The 17,346-nt window shown below is 49.3% G+C and overlaps 1 protein-coding gene across 1 annotated transcript in view; it reads right to left on the reverse strand.

Moving 5' to 3' along the window:
• LOC125454312 (unconventional myosin-X-like) overlaps positions 1 to 17,346 on the reverse strand; it is a 286,482-nt gene that overhangs the window by 15,985 nt on the left and 253,151 nt on the right. Inside the window, exons 38-39 of the mRNA XM_059647628.1 lie at positions 13,242 to 13,362; positions 640 to 1,077 (exon numbers count right to left, since the gene is read on the reverse strand). Coding sequence (XP_059503611.1) covers positions 640 to 1,077; positions 13,242 to 13,362 — 559 coding nt within the window. The remainder of the gene's footprint in view (positions 1 to 639; positions 1,078 to 13,241; positions 13,363 to 17,346) is intronic.

The raw sequence follows: 17,346 nt of genomic DNA on the forward strand, positions 1-17,346 counted from the left end.
TATTACTCACTTGTGTAGTAAGTAGAACATATTTTAGCTGAGGACAGTATCCTGTTAGTACGGAATACCACTTGTAGGGCCCAATAAAGGGGCATCATGATCCACCCAGACAGCATTAGTACCCCTAGTCAGAGGTCACATGACATCAGGTGACGAAGGTGCAGCTCTGAAAGCTTGTGATTTCAAGTAAACCAGTTGGACTATAACCAGGTGTCATGTGACCTCTGACTTTGTCCACCCCAGTCCAACACCAGCACCTCTACTTCGTTAGTACACTCGAGAAAGGGAACAGGGGAAGGGGGCTGAGGTAAAGCAAGTACTGGGGAAGAAGACGGAAGAGGACAGAGAGGCAGAGTAGGTAGGGAATGGAAAATAGAATGACAGATTGAAAGAAGTAGAGGAGGGAAGGAAGGACTGTCAAACTCCCCAAATCAAGTAATATCAGTCACAATGTTTCCAAACGCTAAAATAACTCAAGATTAGGTTTTTTTTTAAGTGACTAAGAATGAGATAGTAGTTACCCTCAATAAATCCCTTGGCTAGGTTGATGGTAAAGTGAAGGGCGTTAGTGAGATATTTGGAACGGACATATTCTGTGACAGAGTGAAAACTGCAGACAGAAATTACAGGTGAACATACCTCTACATCAAAGAGAGTCGAACCATAGCCAGGCCACTCCATGACAATGGCCATGTACCGCAGCATGGCTTGCTGCTGCGTCATTCCCCGTAGCCTTTTCCATTTATCAGCGACGCTTGTGCGAGTAGCAGACAGTTCTTCTTTCAACCACATCTCTAACATTTGCTCTTCTTCCATCCTCTGTTTCTTCACAGAGCCTGTGCGAAGGCCGAGGCGCAATGTCCCCTCCAAAAAACTGGTCCTCCTCTTTAGGGTCTGCGAGTTGAATTTTGTGGATTGCAAGATCTTGTTTCTCAGTTTGGAGACAGGATAAACTTCCTGGAGATTCAAGGAGCTCTTGTTGTAATCTCCATGAATGTTTTGCAGTCTCAAAGCTGCTAAAAGCTGCAGGGTATCCTCGGGTGCAGGGAAATGTCCACTGAGTAAACTCTCATGGGCCTGGACGGAGGGAAACACAAACTCCAGTAACTAGTGACTATAGTAATAATCCTGGCCTAGAGTCTCCACAATGATAATACTGTCCAGAATGTTCAAGCTAATAATAGCTGCCCCAGTAAAGTAATTTCTGAACAGTTTGATGTGACTACTGGTAAATGGTTAAGTGGGTCACATAAACAGATGCTGATGGTGAAACTCAACAAGTCTGGCAGTATCTGTGGGCAGAAAACAGAGTCAACGTTTTCAGTGTGGTGACTCTTCAAAATTTCTGTTTTTGTTTAAATAGATTCCCTACAGTGTGGAAACAGGCCCTTCGGCCCAACAAGTCCACACCACCCCTTGAAGCATCCCACCAAGACCCATCCCCCTATTACCCACACACCCCTGAACACTACAGGCAATTTAGCATGGCTAATCCACCTAGCCTGCACATCTTTGGACTGTGGGAGGAAACTCAGAGCACCCAGAGGAAACCCATGCAGACACGGGGAGAATGTGCAAACTCCACACAGACAGTCGCCCGAGGCTGGAATCGAACCCGGGTCCCTGGTGCTGTGAGGCTGCAGGGCTAACCACTGAGCCACCGTGCCACTCAAATCACCATGTCATTTAGATCTACAGCATCCACAATTCACTGTTTTATTTTACTTAAGTATTTAATTCTGTCTCCCTCTTGAACAAGAGACCATTACTCCCCTGTCACTCTAAAAGTGGAAGAGATCATTGCATTTCAATGGATTGCTGCTTCACAGCCAGTTGGCTGCTCTGTTGCTCCAGCTGCCTGCTTGCTTTGGTGGGTGTTTGGAGTTCAGACGGTTATTTCCCAGCTAATCCAAGTATCAGGCAAACAGACCTCTATGACATTGCAGGCTGTGTGGTAAAGACTACATGTCCTGCTCTTACCAACAACCTTCTCTATTTCATTACAATAGTGTGATTTGAACCCATGCTCCCAAATCTATGTCAAGGGTTTATGATTACTCAATTGGTAAAATTAACATCACTCCACCACCACGTCCCACAACTGACCTTCTGGATATTTTCCTAATCAACCTGCTCAGAGACATTATTGCACATTGCTAGGGAAAGTGGAACTTGAACATAGATCTCCTAGCCCAGAGGTAAGGCACTGCCACTGCACCACATGAACCCTACCACTGACCTTCCATAGGTTTGTGATTTGTAAAGGGCAGCTGAGTCCAATAAAGAATTTAAATGCTTAATACTGTGCTGCAGGTAATTAAACTTGCTCATGCTGGATTCCCAACAGAAGCACTACACATTCCTCTGGCAGGGGAAATCTCAGGAGGTACCATGTCTATGAAATGGATTTCACAGTAACTCGCTGGTAATTACTCACGGTAACTGAACACCATGCAGAGGGCACATGCATACCCTGTGCTTTTTGATAGTCATCAAACAGGACCCCATTTAATCTCACCTGCATCTGAACCCTAACACACAGCTCTATCCAAGACACATAGAACACAGAACAGTACAGCACAGGAACAGGCCTTTCGGCCCACAAAGCTGTGCTGCACAAGACACCAAAGAAACTAACCCCTTCTGTCTGCCCTTGGTGCTCATGTGCTTATTTAAAAGTCCCTTAAATGTCCTTACTATATTTGTTTCCATCACCACCCTGGCAGTGCGTTCCACACTCCTACCACTCTCTACGTAAAAGACCTGTTCCTCATATTTCCTTTGAACGCGCCCCCTCTCACCCTAAATGCATGCCTACACTTGGTGCTGCCATCAGCAGAATTCCCAATATGAGGGGGCTGTACCTTCAAATGGACCTTAATGCAAGAATTAGTATAAATTACACAGCCTGTCCACGTGCAGATGGAACTGGGGAATTGGCAAAATGAACAACATACACAGACCTTCAGGAGCTACACTGTTGCTGCGGGCTCTGAGCAACCGCTACTTCCAAACCAAACTATTTTACAAGAAATGCTGGAGACATCAGAGATCATGCCGCTGGCATTAGTTGGAACCCATCATCACCAGTCCTACCACTCTCAACACTATCCTGGGAACGGGAAGAGGAGGAGACCATTCAGTCCATCAAGCCTATTTAGAAATTTAACACGATAATTAAGCAGGGGAAGTGGTTAAATAAAGAAATTAAGAGGGGCTACTAAATACCTTGGAAGATGAGTTTAAGGAAACCCACGGTATTTTGTAAATACGTTAAGAGTAAGGGGGATTACCAGGATACGGGTGGGGCTGATTGGAGACCAAAGCGGGAAACTGTGCATCGAGCAAGTGGACATGGGTCAGGTCTTAAATGATTATTTCTCATCTGTGTTCACAAAAGAGAACGACATTGCAGCTGGGGATTTCAGTTAGAATGGTGAGGTTCTACAGCCCTTCAGATCATTAAGGAGAAGAGTATTAGATGTTTTAACAGATATGAAGGTGAATAAATCCCAGGGCCTGATGAAATCCCAGGCTGCTATGAGAGGTAAGGGAGGAGATTACTGGGGCCCTGGCAGAGAAATTTAATACTCACTGAGCCTGACCACAGGTGAAGTGCCAGATGACTGGAGGATGGTTAATGTGGTCCCTTTGTTCAAGAAGAACAGCACAGATAGGCCAGGGAATTACAGAGCAGTTAGTCTGACATCAGTGGTAGGGAAATTACCGATAAAACTTCCGATGGACAGGATTAATCAACACTTGGAAAGGTGGGATGGCTAAGGTATGTTGGTGGGAGATCCTGTCTGACTAAGTAAAGTGAGTTTTTGTAAAGCTGACCAAATATATTGAAGGCCAATAACAAGGTCCCACATGGAAGGCTGTTACAAAAGGTGAGATTCCATGGGATCCAAGGCAAGGTGGGAAACTGGATGCAAAACTGGCTTACAACTAGGAGGCAAAGAGTGATGGTGCAAGATAATAAAGGGTGAAGCTGGATGAACACAGCAGGCCAAGCAGCATCTCAGGAGCACAAAAGCTGACGTTTCGGGCCTAGACCCTTCATCAGAGAGGGGGATGGGGAGAGGGTTCTGGAATAAATAGGGAGAGAGGAGGCGGACCGAAGATTGAGAGATAAGAAGATAGGTGGAGAGGAGAGCATAGGTGGGGAGGTAGGGAGGGGATAGGTCAGTCCAGGGAAGACAGACAGGTCAAGGAGGTGGGATGAGGTTAGTAGGTAGGAAATGGAGGTGCGGCTTGAGGTGGGAGGAAGGGATGGGTGAGACGAAGAACAGGTTAGGGAGGCAGAGACAGGCTGGGCTGGTTTTGGGATGCAGTGGGGGGAGGGGACAAACTGGGCTGGTTTTGGGATGCGGTGGGGGAAGGGGAGATTTTGAAGCTTGTGAAGTCCACATTGATGCCATTGGGCTGCAGGGTTCCCAAGTGGAATATGAGTTGCTGTTCCTGCAACCTTCGGGTGGCATCATTGTGGCACTGCAGGAGGCCCAGGATAGACATGTCGTCTGAGGAATGGGAGGGACAGTTAAAATGGTTCGCGACTGGGAGGTTCAGTTGTTTATTGCGAACCGAGCGGAGGTGTTCTGCAAAGTGGTCCCCAAGCCTCCGCTTGGTTTCCCTGATGTGGAGGAAGCCACACCGGGTACAATGGATACAGTATACCACACTGGCAGATGTGCAGGTGAACCTCTGCTTAATATGCAAGGTCATCTTGTGGCCTGGGATGGGGGTGACGGAGGAGGAGTGGGGGCAAGTGTAGCACTTCCTGTGGTTGCGGGGGAAGGTTCCGGGTGTGGTGGGGTTGGAGGAGAGTGTGGAGCGAACAAGGGAGTCAACGCCGCTGGAACTTCGCCCACAGCCGACGCCGGCAGAACTCCGTCCACAGACCTCATCGCTCCACCGACAACCTCCACAGCCAGCAACCCCAGAGAAGACAGCCACACTGAGCCCTGCCGCATCTTCACTGTTCCCCCAGACCTCCCACTGACTGAGGACAAATGGTCAGTCCTAAGCAAAGGGTTCACCTTTGTCCCCCTCCACCCACACATCAACGAATACCAGTCACATTTGGACATTGAGCAGTTTTTCTGCCACTGTCGCCTCCACGCTTACTTCTTTAACCAGGAGCCTAACCCTCCCTCCACTGACCCCTTAACTCGCCTCCAACACAAGTCCTCCTCCTGGACACCACCCCCAGGCCTCCTACCCTCCCTTGACCTCTTCATCTCTAACTGCCGTCGAGACATTAACCGCCTCGACCTCTCCACCCCTCTGACCCACTCCAACCTCTCTTCCGCAGAACGGGCAGCCCTCTGCTGCCTCCGCTCCAACCCCAACCTCACCATCAAACCCGCAGACAAGGGTGGCGCAGTGGTAGTATGGTGCACTGACATCTACATCGCTGAGGCTAAACGCCAACTCTCCAACACCTCCTCCTACTGCCCCCCTTGATCATGACACCAGCCCCCAGCACCAAACCATCATCTCCAACACCATCCATGCCCTCATCACCTCAGGGGACCTCCCACCCACAGCCTCCAACCTCTTTGTTCCCCAACCCCGCACAGCCGTTTCTATCTCCTTCCCAAAATCCACAAACCTGCCTGCCCTGGTCGACCCATTGTCTCAGCCTGTTCCTGCCCCACCAAACTCATCTCCACCTATCTGGACTCCATTTTCTCCCCTTTGGTCCAGGAAATCCCTACCTACATCCGTGACACCACCCACTTCCTCCACATCCTCCAGAACTTCCAATTCCCTGGCCCCCAATACCTCATTTTCACCATGAACATCCAGTCCCTATACACCGGTATTCCTCATGCAGATGGTCTCAAGGCCCTCCGCTTCTTCCTGTCCCGCAGGCCCGACCAGTCCCCCTCCACCAACACCCACATCCGCCTAGCCGAACTCGTGCTCACCCTCAACAACTTCTCTTTCGATTCCTCCCACTTCCTACAGACAAAGCGGGTGGCCATGGGTACCCGCATGGGCCCAAGCTATGCCTGCCTCCTTGTAGGTTACGTGGAACAGTCCCTTTCCGCACCTACACACGCACCAAACGCCACCTCTTCTCCGTTACATTGATGACTGTATTGGCGCCACCTCTTGCTCCCCAGAGGAGCTCGAACAGTTCATTCACTTCACCAACGCCTTCCACCCCAACCTCAAGCTCACCTGGGCCATCTCTAACACATCCCTCACCTTCCTGGACCTCTCAGTCTCCATCTCAGGTCACCAGCTAGAAACTGATGTCAATTTCAAGCCCACCGACTCCCACAGCTACCTTGAATACACCTCCTCCCACCCACCCTCCTGCAAAAATTCCATCCCCTGTTCCCAATTCCTCCACCTCCGCCGCATCTGATCCCAGGATGAGGCATTCCACTCCCGCACATCCTTGATGTCCACGTTCTTCAAGGACTGCAATTTTCCCCCCGCAGCAGTTGAGAACGCCCTTGACCGCATCTCCCGCAACACATCCCTCACACCCTGCCCCTGCCACAACCACCCCAAGAGGAACCCCCTCGTTCTCACACACCAACCCACCAACCTCCGGATACAACGCATCATCCTCTGACACTTTCGCCATCTACAATCTGACCACACCACTGAAGACATTTTTCCCACCCCACCCTTGACCACCTTCCGGAGAGACCACTCTCTCTGTGACTCCCTTTTTCCCTCCACACTACCCTCCGACCCTACCACACCCGGCACCTTCCCCTGCAACCGCAGGAAATGCTACACTTGCCCCCACACCTCCTCCCTCACCCCCATCCCACGTCCCAAGATGACTTTCTATATTAAGCAGAGGTTCACCTGCACATCTGTCAATGTGGTATACTGTATCCATTGTACCTGGTGTGGCTTCCTCTACATTGGGGAAGCCAAGCGGAGGCTTGGGGACCACTTTGCAGAACACCTCAGCTCGATTCGCAACAAACAACTGCACCTCCCAGTCGCGAACCATTTTAACTCCCCATCCCATTCTTCAGATGACATGTCCATCATGGGCCTCCTGCAGTGCCACAATGATGCCACCCGAAGGTTGCAGGAACAGCAACTCATATTCCGCTTGGGAACCCAGCAGCCCAATGCTATCAATGTGGACTTCACAAGCTTCAAAATCTCCCCTTCCCCCACCGCATCCCAAAACCAGCCCAGTTCGTCTCCTCCCCCCACTGCACCACACAGCCAGCCCAGCTCTTCCCCTCCACCCACTGCATCCCAAAACCAGTCCAACCTGTCTCTGCCTCCCTAACCTGTTCTTCCTCTCACCCATCCCTTCCTCCCACCTCAAGCTGCACCTCCATTTCCTACCTACTAACCTCATCCCACCTCTTTGACCTGTCCTTCTTCCCTGGACTGACCTATCCTCTCCCTACCTCCCCACCTGTACTCTCCTCTCCACCTATCTTCATATCTCTCCATCTTCGGTCTGCCTCCCTCTCTCTCCCTATTTATTCCAGAACCCTCTCCCCATCCCCCTCTCTGATGAAGGGTCTAGGCCCGAAATGTCAGCTTTTGTGCTCCTGAGATGCTGCTTGGCCTGCTGTGTTCATCCAGCTGCATACTTTATTATCTTGGATTCTCCAGCATCTGCAGTTCCCATTATCTGTGATGGTGCAAGGTTGTTTTTGTGAATGGAAGCCTGTGACCAGTGATGTACCACAGGGATCGATGCTGGAACCCCAGATAACAAGGTATAGAGCTGGATGAACACCTTGTTATCTTGGATTCTCCTGCGTTTGCAGTGCCTACTATCTCTGATGCTGGAACCCTTGCAGCTTGTTATATACATAAATGACTTGGGTGTGAATGTAGAAGATATAATTAGTAAGTCTGCCGATGACAGGAAAGTTGGTGGTATTATTGACATGTAGAAGAAAGGTCCCAGGCGACACTCTGATCTTCATCGGCTGGTAAATTGGAAAGAGCAATGGCAGATGGAATTTAATCCCGATAAATGTAACATGATGCATTTTGAGAGGTCTAATGAGGAAGGATATACACAATGAATGATAAACCCTAAGGAGTACTGAGGAACAAAGGGCCATGGTGTACGAGTCTGTGGATCCCTGAAGGTGTCAGTCACAGGCAGAGAGAGTGATGTACAGAGCATACAGATCCTTGTCTTCATTAAGCAGGACATAGAATATAGAAGCAAGAAAGTCTATACAATTTTGTAAAACATTGGTTCGACCACAGATGGAATAATGTAAACAATTGTGGTTGTCATGCTACAGGAATAATATGGTTGTACTGGAGGGGATGCAGAGGAGATCCACCAGGATGTGAATGTCTCAGTTATGGGAGTAACAGGATAGGCTTGGTTTGTTTTCCCTGGAGCAGAGGGGGCTGAAGGGGGCATCTGACTGAGCTGTACAAGATTATGTTAGGCAGAGACAGGGTAGTTCATGAGAGACTTCTCCTCATGGCATCCATTATAGCACAAGCCAATCAGAGACATGCCAGGGAATTCTTGATCACCTAGCATTCCAACTGGAACTCCATCAACAAACACATTGATCTGGACCTGATACAGAAACCACTGAAAAACGGAACCGGAAGTGGTGCCAACCACCCCAGCAAACTGAGGCATTTAAATAATAAATGGGACAGAATGCCAACGCTTCACTGGAGATGCACGGACGGTGTTACCTGGCATGGTGACAAAATGTCTGCAATCAAACACACCAGCTAGAACCTCCAGGACGTTGCTGAGACTGGGGGGTTTGTGTTAAAGGGAGGGGCTGAATAGGCTGTGGCTTTTTCTACCAGAGTGTCGGAGGTTTAGAGATTTATAAAATCATTAGAGGCATGGTTCGGGTGAATAGCCAATATCTTTTTCCCAGGGTAGGGGATTCCAAAACGAGAGGACATAGGTGGGAGGGGAAAGATTTAAGAGGGACCTGACAGGCAACTTTTTCACAGAGGGTGGTGCAAGTAAGGAATGAAATGCCAGAGAAAGTCATTGAGGTGGGTGTTATGAAGCAGAGGTGAGGTCCTCCCCCGAACAACTGGAACCAAAACACCTGGAGAAGCTCACCTCATCTCATAATCTGTTAAAGGAAATGTGCAAAATGCCTGTCACCTCCTAATCTGTTATAGAGAGGTGAAATAAAATGAACTCCTGACAGTCACCCTACATGCACCAGGTAACAATTTATTTATCTAACTCTAACAGTTAACAAATTAACAAAACTACTAACCAGCCAAACAATTCACCCTTAACTACTAACTGTTCCTGAATAAAACAAGATTCTAATGATATGCTGTTCCAATAGATACATGTAATACCTATCTAAACCAAATTAACTTTTAAAAAAATAAAAGTTAATCTCTCAAATTATAGCCAGAATAAGTCTTCCAGAATGTCCTTTGCCTTCTCTCCATTGTGTTCCAGTCAGGAATGCCATCCTCTATCAAAATCTTGTGTCAGGAATATTAGCTAAGAGTGCTGTAATATCTTTATTTAATTGGTGCTTACTCTGAGAGCTTAGAGATTTCTGTGAGAGCCAGTGAGTTTCTCTTCAGATGGTTGTTCACTATCACACCGATTTTCAAATGGCCTCTTCTTTTATATCCTTGATGATCTATCTTTTTTTTACATTAGGATCGGTCCTGAGTTGTCAAAACCACCATATTTAAATTTAATAAAATGTGAGGCTGGATGAACACAGCAGGCCAAGCAGCATCTCAGGAGCACAAAAGCTGACGTTTCGGGCCTAGACCCTTCATCAGAGAGGGGGATGGGGGGAGGGAACTGGAATAAATAGGGAGAGAGGGGGAGGCGGACCGAAGATGGAGAGTAAAGAAGATAGGTGGAGAAGGTGTGGGTGGGGAGGTAGGGAGGGGATAGGTCAGTCCCTGGACTGACCTATCCCCTCCCTACCTCCCCACCCACACCTTCTCCACCTATCTTCTTTACTCTCCATCTTCGGTCCGCCTCCCCCTCTCTCCCTATTTATTCCAGTTCCCTCCCCCCATCCCCCTCTCTGATGAAGGGTCTAGGCCCGAAACGTCAGCTTTTGTGCTCCTGAGATGCTGCTTGGCCTGCTGTGTTCATCCAGCCTCACATTTTATTATCTTGGAATCTCCAGCATCTGCAGTTCCCATTATCTCTGATATTTAAATTTAATTGGTTTTCACTTTCTAAGTGCCTGGTTTAAATTAATTGGCTGATATTCAAACTGGTCGCCTTGCTAACAAAACAAACTGAGGCCTTTTTATTGTAAACATACAGTACAAATGTTTCAATTTGAGAACTCTTTATGCAGGAAGTAGATCGATCTATGCTGGCATTTTCTTTAAATCTCCGAACCTAGAAATGTGTATCATCTTTTAAAGGAACCATATACTCTCCCCACCACAAAAAATTCGAACACCCTGACTTCCAGTCCACAAGTACTCTACCCTGCTTCTCCACAGCAGGTACAAGTACAACATTTAAAAACATTTGTCAGGTGCATGAAAAGTTGAGGTTTGAAGAGTTATAGGCCAAATATAGGCAAATGGGACTAGTTAAGTTCAGAAAACCTGGTCGATATGGATGAATTGGGCCCAAAAGGTCTGTTTCCGTGCTCAAAGGCTCTATCTGAATGTCCCTTTCTCACTTTCTCTTCATTACCCTTGATGTATTTAATGCCTAAAAAATTAATCATCTCATTTTTAAAAATATACTAAGTGACCTAGCCTCCACAGCTTAGTTTGGCAGAGAATTCCACAGGGTTACCACCCTTTGAGTAAAGAAATGTTTCCTTATCTCAGAAATGTATGGTCTACCCTGTCTCCTGAAATAGTGTCCCTTATTTCACAGAAGGCCCAAGTCAGGAGCACTGTGACGGAATATTCCCCACTTGTCTGGATGAGTACAGCTCCAAAAACACTCAAGAAGCTTCACACCATCCAGGATTAGGCAGCCCCCGCTTGATTGGCACCACAAGCACAAACATCCCGTTCCCTCTACCACCGACGCTCAGTAGCAGCAGTGTGTACCAGCTACAAAATATAGCTCGGTGTAACCCTGCTGACTGTGCAGTGAACATACCCTGCATACCCTACATTTTACTATCCTCCATGTGCCTATCCAAGACTCACTTAAATGTGTCTGAAGTATCTGACTCCACTACCACTGCCTTCAGTGCATTCCACATATTCACCACTCTCTGTGTGAAGAACCTACTTCTGACATCTCCCCTATACCTTCCTCCAATTGCCTTAAAATTATGCCCCCTCATAATAGTTATTTCCATACTGGGAAAAAGTCTCTGATTATCCACTCTATCTATGTCTCTCATCATCTTGTAAATGCCCTCTATCAAGTCACCTCTTATCCTTCTTTGCTCTAATGAGAAAAGCCCTAGCTCCGTCAACCTTTCCTCATAAGACCTGCCCTCCAGTCCAGGCAGCATCCTGGTAAATCTCCTCTGCACTCTCTCTAAAGCTTCCACATCTTTCCTACAATGAGGTGACTAGAACTGAACACAATATTCCAAATGTGGTCTAACCAGGGTTTTGTAGAGCTGCAGCATAATCTCACGGCTCTTAAACTCAATTCCCCTGCCAATGAAAGCCAACACACCATACGCCTTCTTTACAACCCTATGAACTTGGGTAGCAATTTTGAGGGATCTATGGACATGGATCCCAAGATCCCTCTGTTCCTCTACACTGCTGAGAATCCTGCCATTAATCCTGTATTCTGCATTCAAATTCGTCCTTCCAAGATTAATCACTTTGCACTCTTCTGGGTTGAATGCCATTTGCCAATTTTTTGCCCAGCTCTGCATCCTGTCGATGTCCCGTTGTAACCTACAACAGCCCTCCATGCTGCCCACAACTCCACCAACCTTCATTCCATTGGCAAACTTACTAACCCACTCCTCTACTTCCTCATTCAAGAAATTGATAAAGATCACGTTCTGCCAGGACCACTCAGCTTCTGACCTCATTTGGGATCTTGGTTTAAACATTGTCAAGAGAGTTGTTCTTTCAGTGTGGCTAGGTTGAATCCTGGAGTATCTGAGGGAGAGAGTACCTCAGTGGAAAATACAATGACATTGTGTAAATCTCAGGAAAAGACAACAACAGATGATATTCCTCAGACACCTATAACACCAGAGGTTAACGCCAGCGGGTAATGTAAAGAGATGTCAGATGTGTGCCAGCACTCTCACAGGAATCAATATACTCTGGAACTTCTAACCTAATAATTATAGTACACCTGATGAGAAATATGTTGAATGCTGACATTAAGGAACTCCAATGTAAGGATGGGAGGGATGTTGTATATTTGGTAAGTATGATGGACTATCACTTTAACAGTCCAACCTCGTGATGAAATGCTGAAGTTTTCAGCTGTTTGAAGGGAAGTAGCTTGGTGTAACCTGCTGACTGCGCTGTGAACATCTCCATAATAAAGCACAGCTGTTGATTAACATTGCAGCTTCCTGGTCCTTGTTGGAATGAAACACCAGAAGAACAGAACCAACATGTTATTTAAATAGAAACAATGTGCAGGGTTATGGGGGTAGACTGGTGCTAAGTTACAATATCGAGAGAGCTGGTACAGACACAATGGGCTGAATAGCCTCCAACAGTGTAACAGTCATGTCATTCTGTGTGGGTGGAGGCAGCTGCTCCTCTGCGTCTAGAGGAGGGGGGCACCTGCTGCTCTGGGGGAGGGGAGTGTCAGCTCCATTTTGTAAAAACTAACACCACATTTTGTTGGATAACTGGATCTGAAACAATTTGATTCTCAATCATAGATACCCTACAGTGCGGAAGCAGGCGATTTGGCCCATTGAGTCTACAATGATCCTCCAAAGAGCACTCACCCAGATATTCCTGTGACCCTGAATTTTCCATGGCTAACACAGCCAGCCTGCACATCCCAGAGCACTCTGGATAATTTAGCATGACCAATCCACCCTAACCTGCACAGATTTAGAGGAAACCGGAAAACCCGGAGGAAACCCATGCGGACACAGGGAGAATGCGCAAACTCCACGCAGAGAGTCGCTCAAGGGTGTAATCAAACCCAGGTCGGTGGTCCTATGAGGCAACAGTGCGAAGCACAGAGCCACTGTGCTAACCGTGGTCCAGGTTAGAGACTCGACAGGGAGAAGCTCCACTGCTTCACTATTTCATCACTGACAACCTTATTAATAAACTGACATTGCTGCTGTTGGTTATCGCAAGTTATTGAGTTGGGTTTGTACCTGTTCGAACATGAAGGCAAACTCCACTCCATTCTTTGCCACGTTCTCCACATCCAGGAAACAGTACAGTTTGAAGTACAGGCCAGACAACCTGGGACCACCCTCAGCACCAAGTTCCAGCCTGCAGGGCACAGAGCACAAGCAGCAAGACAGTTATACAGGAGCACACAGAGGACAGAGCACAGGGCACTAGACTGTTTCACAGAATCACACAGGGCACAGAGCAGAGAGCACGAGATGGTATACACAGGAGGACACAGGGCACAGAGCACAGGGCATGAGATTGTTATCCAGGAGCACACAGGGCACAGAGCACAGGGCATGAGACTGTTACACAGGGGCACACAGGGCACAGAGCACAGGGCATGAGACTGTTACACAGGAGCATACAGGGCACAGAGCACAGGGCATGAGACTGTTACACAGGAGCACACAGGGCACAGTGCACAGGGCACGAGATTGTTATCCAGGAGCACACAGGGCACAGTGCACAGGGCACGAGATTGTTATCCAGGAGGACACAGGACAGGGCAAGAGACTGTTATACAGGAGGACACAGGGTACGGAGCACAGGGCATGAGGCTGTTACACAGGAGCACACAGGGTACAGAACACAGGGCATGAGACTGTTACACAGGAGCACACAGGGCACAAGGCTGTTACACAGGAGCATACAGGGCACAGTGCACAGGGCAAGTGACTGTTACACAGGGCACAGAGCACAGGGCATGAAACTGTTACACAGGAGCACACAGGGCACAGAGCACAGGGCACGAGACTGTTACACAGGAGGGCAGAGTACAGGGCACAAGGCTGTTATACAGGAGCGCACAGGGTACAGAGGACAGGGCATGAGACTGTTACAGAGGGCACAGAGCACAGAGCATGAGACTGTTACACAAGAGCACACAGGGTACAGAGCACAGGGCATGAGACTGTTACACAGGAGCGCACAGGGCACGAGATTGCTACACAGGAGCACACAGGGCACAGAGCACAGGGCACGAGACTGTTAAACAGGAGCATACAGGGCACAAAGCACAGGGAACAAGGCTGGTACACAGGACCACACACGGCACAGAGCACAGGGCACGAGGCTGTTACACAGGAGCGCACACGGCACAGAGCACAGGGCACGAGGCTGTTACACAGGAGCGCACACGGCACAGAGCACAGGGCACGAGGCTGTTACACAGGAGCACACAGGGCACAGAGCACAGGGCACAAGACTGTTACACAGGAGCACACAGGGCACAAGGCTGTTACACAGGAGCATACAGGGCACAGAGCACAGGGCATGAGACTGTCATACAGGAACACACAGGGCACAGAGAACATGGCACGAGACTGTTACACAACAGCATACAGGCCACAGAGCACAGGTCATGAGGCTCTTACACAGGACCACACCGGGCACAGAGAATAGGGCATGAGGCTGTTACAAAGGGCACAGAGCACAGGGCAAGAGACTGTTACACAGGAGGGCAGAGTACAGGGCAAAAGGCTGTTACACAGGAACACACAGGGCACAGAGCACAGGGCATGAGACTGTTACACAGGAGCGCACAGGGCACAGAGCACAGGGCATGAGACTGTTACACAGGAGCACACAGGGCACAAGGCTGTTACACAGGAGCATACAGGGCACAGAGCACAGGGCATGAGACTGTCATACAGGAACACACAGGGCACAGAGCACATGGCACGAGACTGTTACACAACAGCATACAGGCCACAGAGCACAGGTCATGAGGCTCTTACACAGGAGCACACCGGGCACAGAGAATAGGGCATGAGGCTGTTACAAAGGGCACAGAGCACAGGGCAAGAGACTGTTACACAGGAGGGGAGAGCACAGGGCACAAGACTGTTACACAGGAGCACACAGGGCACAGAGCACAGGGCATGAGACTGTTACACAGGAGCGCACAGGGCATGAGACTGTTACACAGGAGCACACAGGGCACAGAGCAAAGTGCACGAGGCTGTTATACAGGAGTGCACAGCGTAAAGAGCACAGGGCATGTGACTGTTACACAGGAGCATACAGGGCACAGAGCATAGAGCACGAGACCGTCACACAGGGCACAGAGCACAGGGCATGAGATTGTTACACAGAAGCACACAGGGTACAGAGCACAGGGCATGAGGCTGTTACACAGGAGCACACAGCGTAAAGAGCACAGGGCATGTGACTGTTACACAGGAGCAAACAGGGTACAGAACACAGGGAATGAGACTGTTACACAGGAGAACACAGGGCACAAGGCTGTTACACAGGAGCATACAGGGCACAGTGCACAGGGCAAGTGACTGTTACACAGGGCACAGAGCAATGGGCATGAAACTGTTATACAGGAGCACACAGGGCACAGAGCACAGGGCACGAGACTGTTACACAGGAGGGCAGAGTACAGGGCACAAGGCTGTTATACAGGAGCGCACAGGGTACAGAGGACAGGGCATGAGACTGTTACAGAGGGCACAGAGCACAGAGCATGAGACTGTTACACAAGAGCACACAGGGCACAGAGCACAGGGCATGAGACTGTTACACAGGAGCACACAGGGCACAAGGCTGTGACACAGGAGCATACAGGCCACAGAGCACAGGTCATGAGGCTCTTACACAGGAGCACACAGGGCACAGAGCACAGGGCAAGAGACTGTTACACAGGAGGGCTGAGTACAGGGCACAAGGCTGTTACACAGGAACACACAGGGCACGAGACTGTTACACAGGAGCATACAGGCGACAGAGCGCAGGGCATGAGACTGTTTCACAGGAGCACACAGGGCACAGAGCATAGAGCACGAGACTGTTACACAGGGCACAGAGTACATGGCACAACACTGTTACACAGGAGCACACAGGGCACAGAGCACAGGGCATCAGACTGTTACACAGGAGCACACAGGGCACAGAGAATAGGGCATGAGGCTGTTACAAAGGGCACAGAGCACAGGGCATGAGACTGTTACACAGGAGGGGAGAGTACAGGGCACAAGGCTGTTACACAGGAACACACAGGGCACGAGACTGTTACACAGGAGCATACAGGCCACAGAGCGCAGGGCATGAGACCGTTATACAGGAACACACAGGGCACACAGCACATGGCACGAGACTGTTACACAGGGCACAGAGTACATGGCACGACACTGTTACACAGGAGCACACAGGGCACAGAGCACAGGGCATCAGACTGTTACACAGGAGCACACAGGGCACAGAGAATAGGGCATGAGGCTGTTACAAAGGGCACAGAGCACAGGGCATGAGACTGTTACACAGGAGGGGAGAGTACAGGGCACAAGGCTGTTACACAGGAACACACAGGGCACGAGACTGTTACACAGGAACATACAGGCCACAGAGCGCAGGGCATGAGACCGTTATACAGGAGCACACCGGGCACAGAGAATAGGGCATGAGGCTGTTACAAAGGGCACAGAGCACAGGACAAGAGACTGTTACACAGGAGGGCAGAGTACAGGGTACAAGACTGTTACACAGGAGCACACAGGGCACAGAGCACAGGGCATGAGACTGTTACGCAGTAGCGCACAGGGAACAGAGCACAGGGCATGAGACTGTTACGCAGGAGCACACAGGGTACAGAGCACAGGGCATGAGACTGTTACACAGGAGCACACAGGGCACAGAGCACAGGGTACGAGACTGTTACACTGGAGCACACAGGGTTCAGAGCACAGGGCATGAGACTGTTACACAGGAGCGCACAGGGCATGAGACTGTTACACAGGAGCGCACAGGGCATGAGACTGTTACACAGGAGCACACAGGGCACAGAGCAAAGTGCACGAGGCTGTTATAAAGGAGTACACAGCGTAAAGTGCACAGGGCATGTGACTGTTACACAGGGACATACAGGGCACAGAGCATAGAGCACGAGACCGTCACACAGGGCACAGAGCACAGGGCATGAGATTGTTACACAGAAGCACACAGGGTACAGAGCACAGGGCATGAGGCTGTTACACAGGAGCACACAGGGCACAAGGCTGTTACACAGGAGCACACAGGGCAACAGAGCACAGGGCATGAGACTGTTACACAGGAGCATACAGGGTAAAAAGCACA

The sequence above is a fragment of the Stegostoma tigrinum genome, chromosome 7 (assembly GCF_030684315.1).
Source record: "Stegostoma tigrinum isolate sSteTig4 chromosome 7, sSteTig4.hap1, whole genome shotgun sequence".
Classification (NCBI taxonomy): Eukaryota; Metazoa; Chordata; class Chondrichthyes; order Orectolobiformes; family Stegostomatidae; genus Stegostoma; species Stegostoma tigrinum.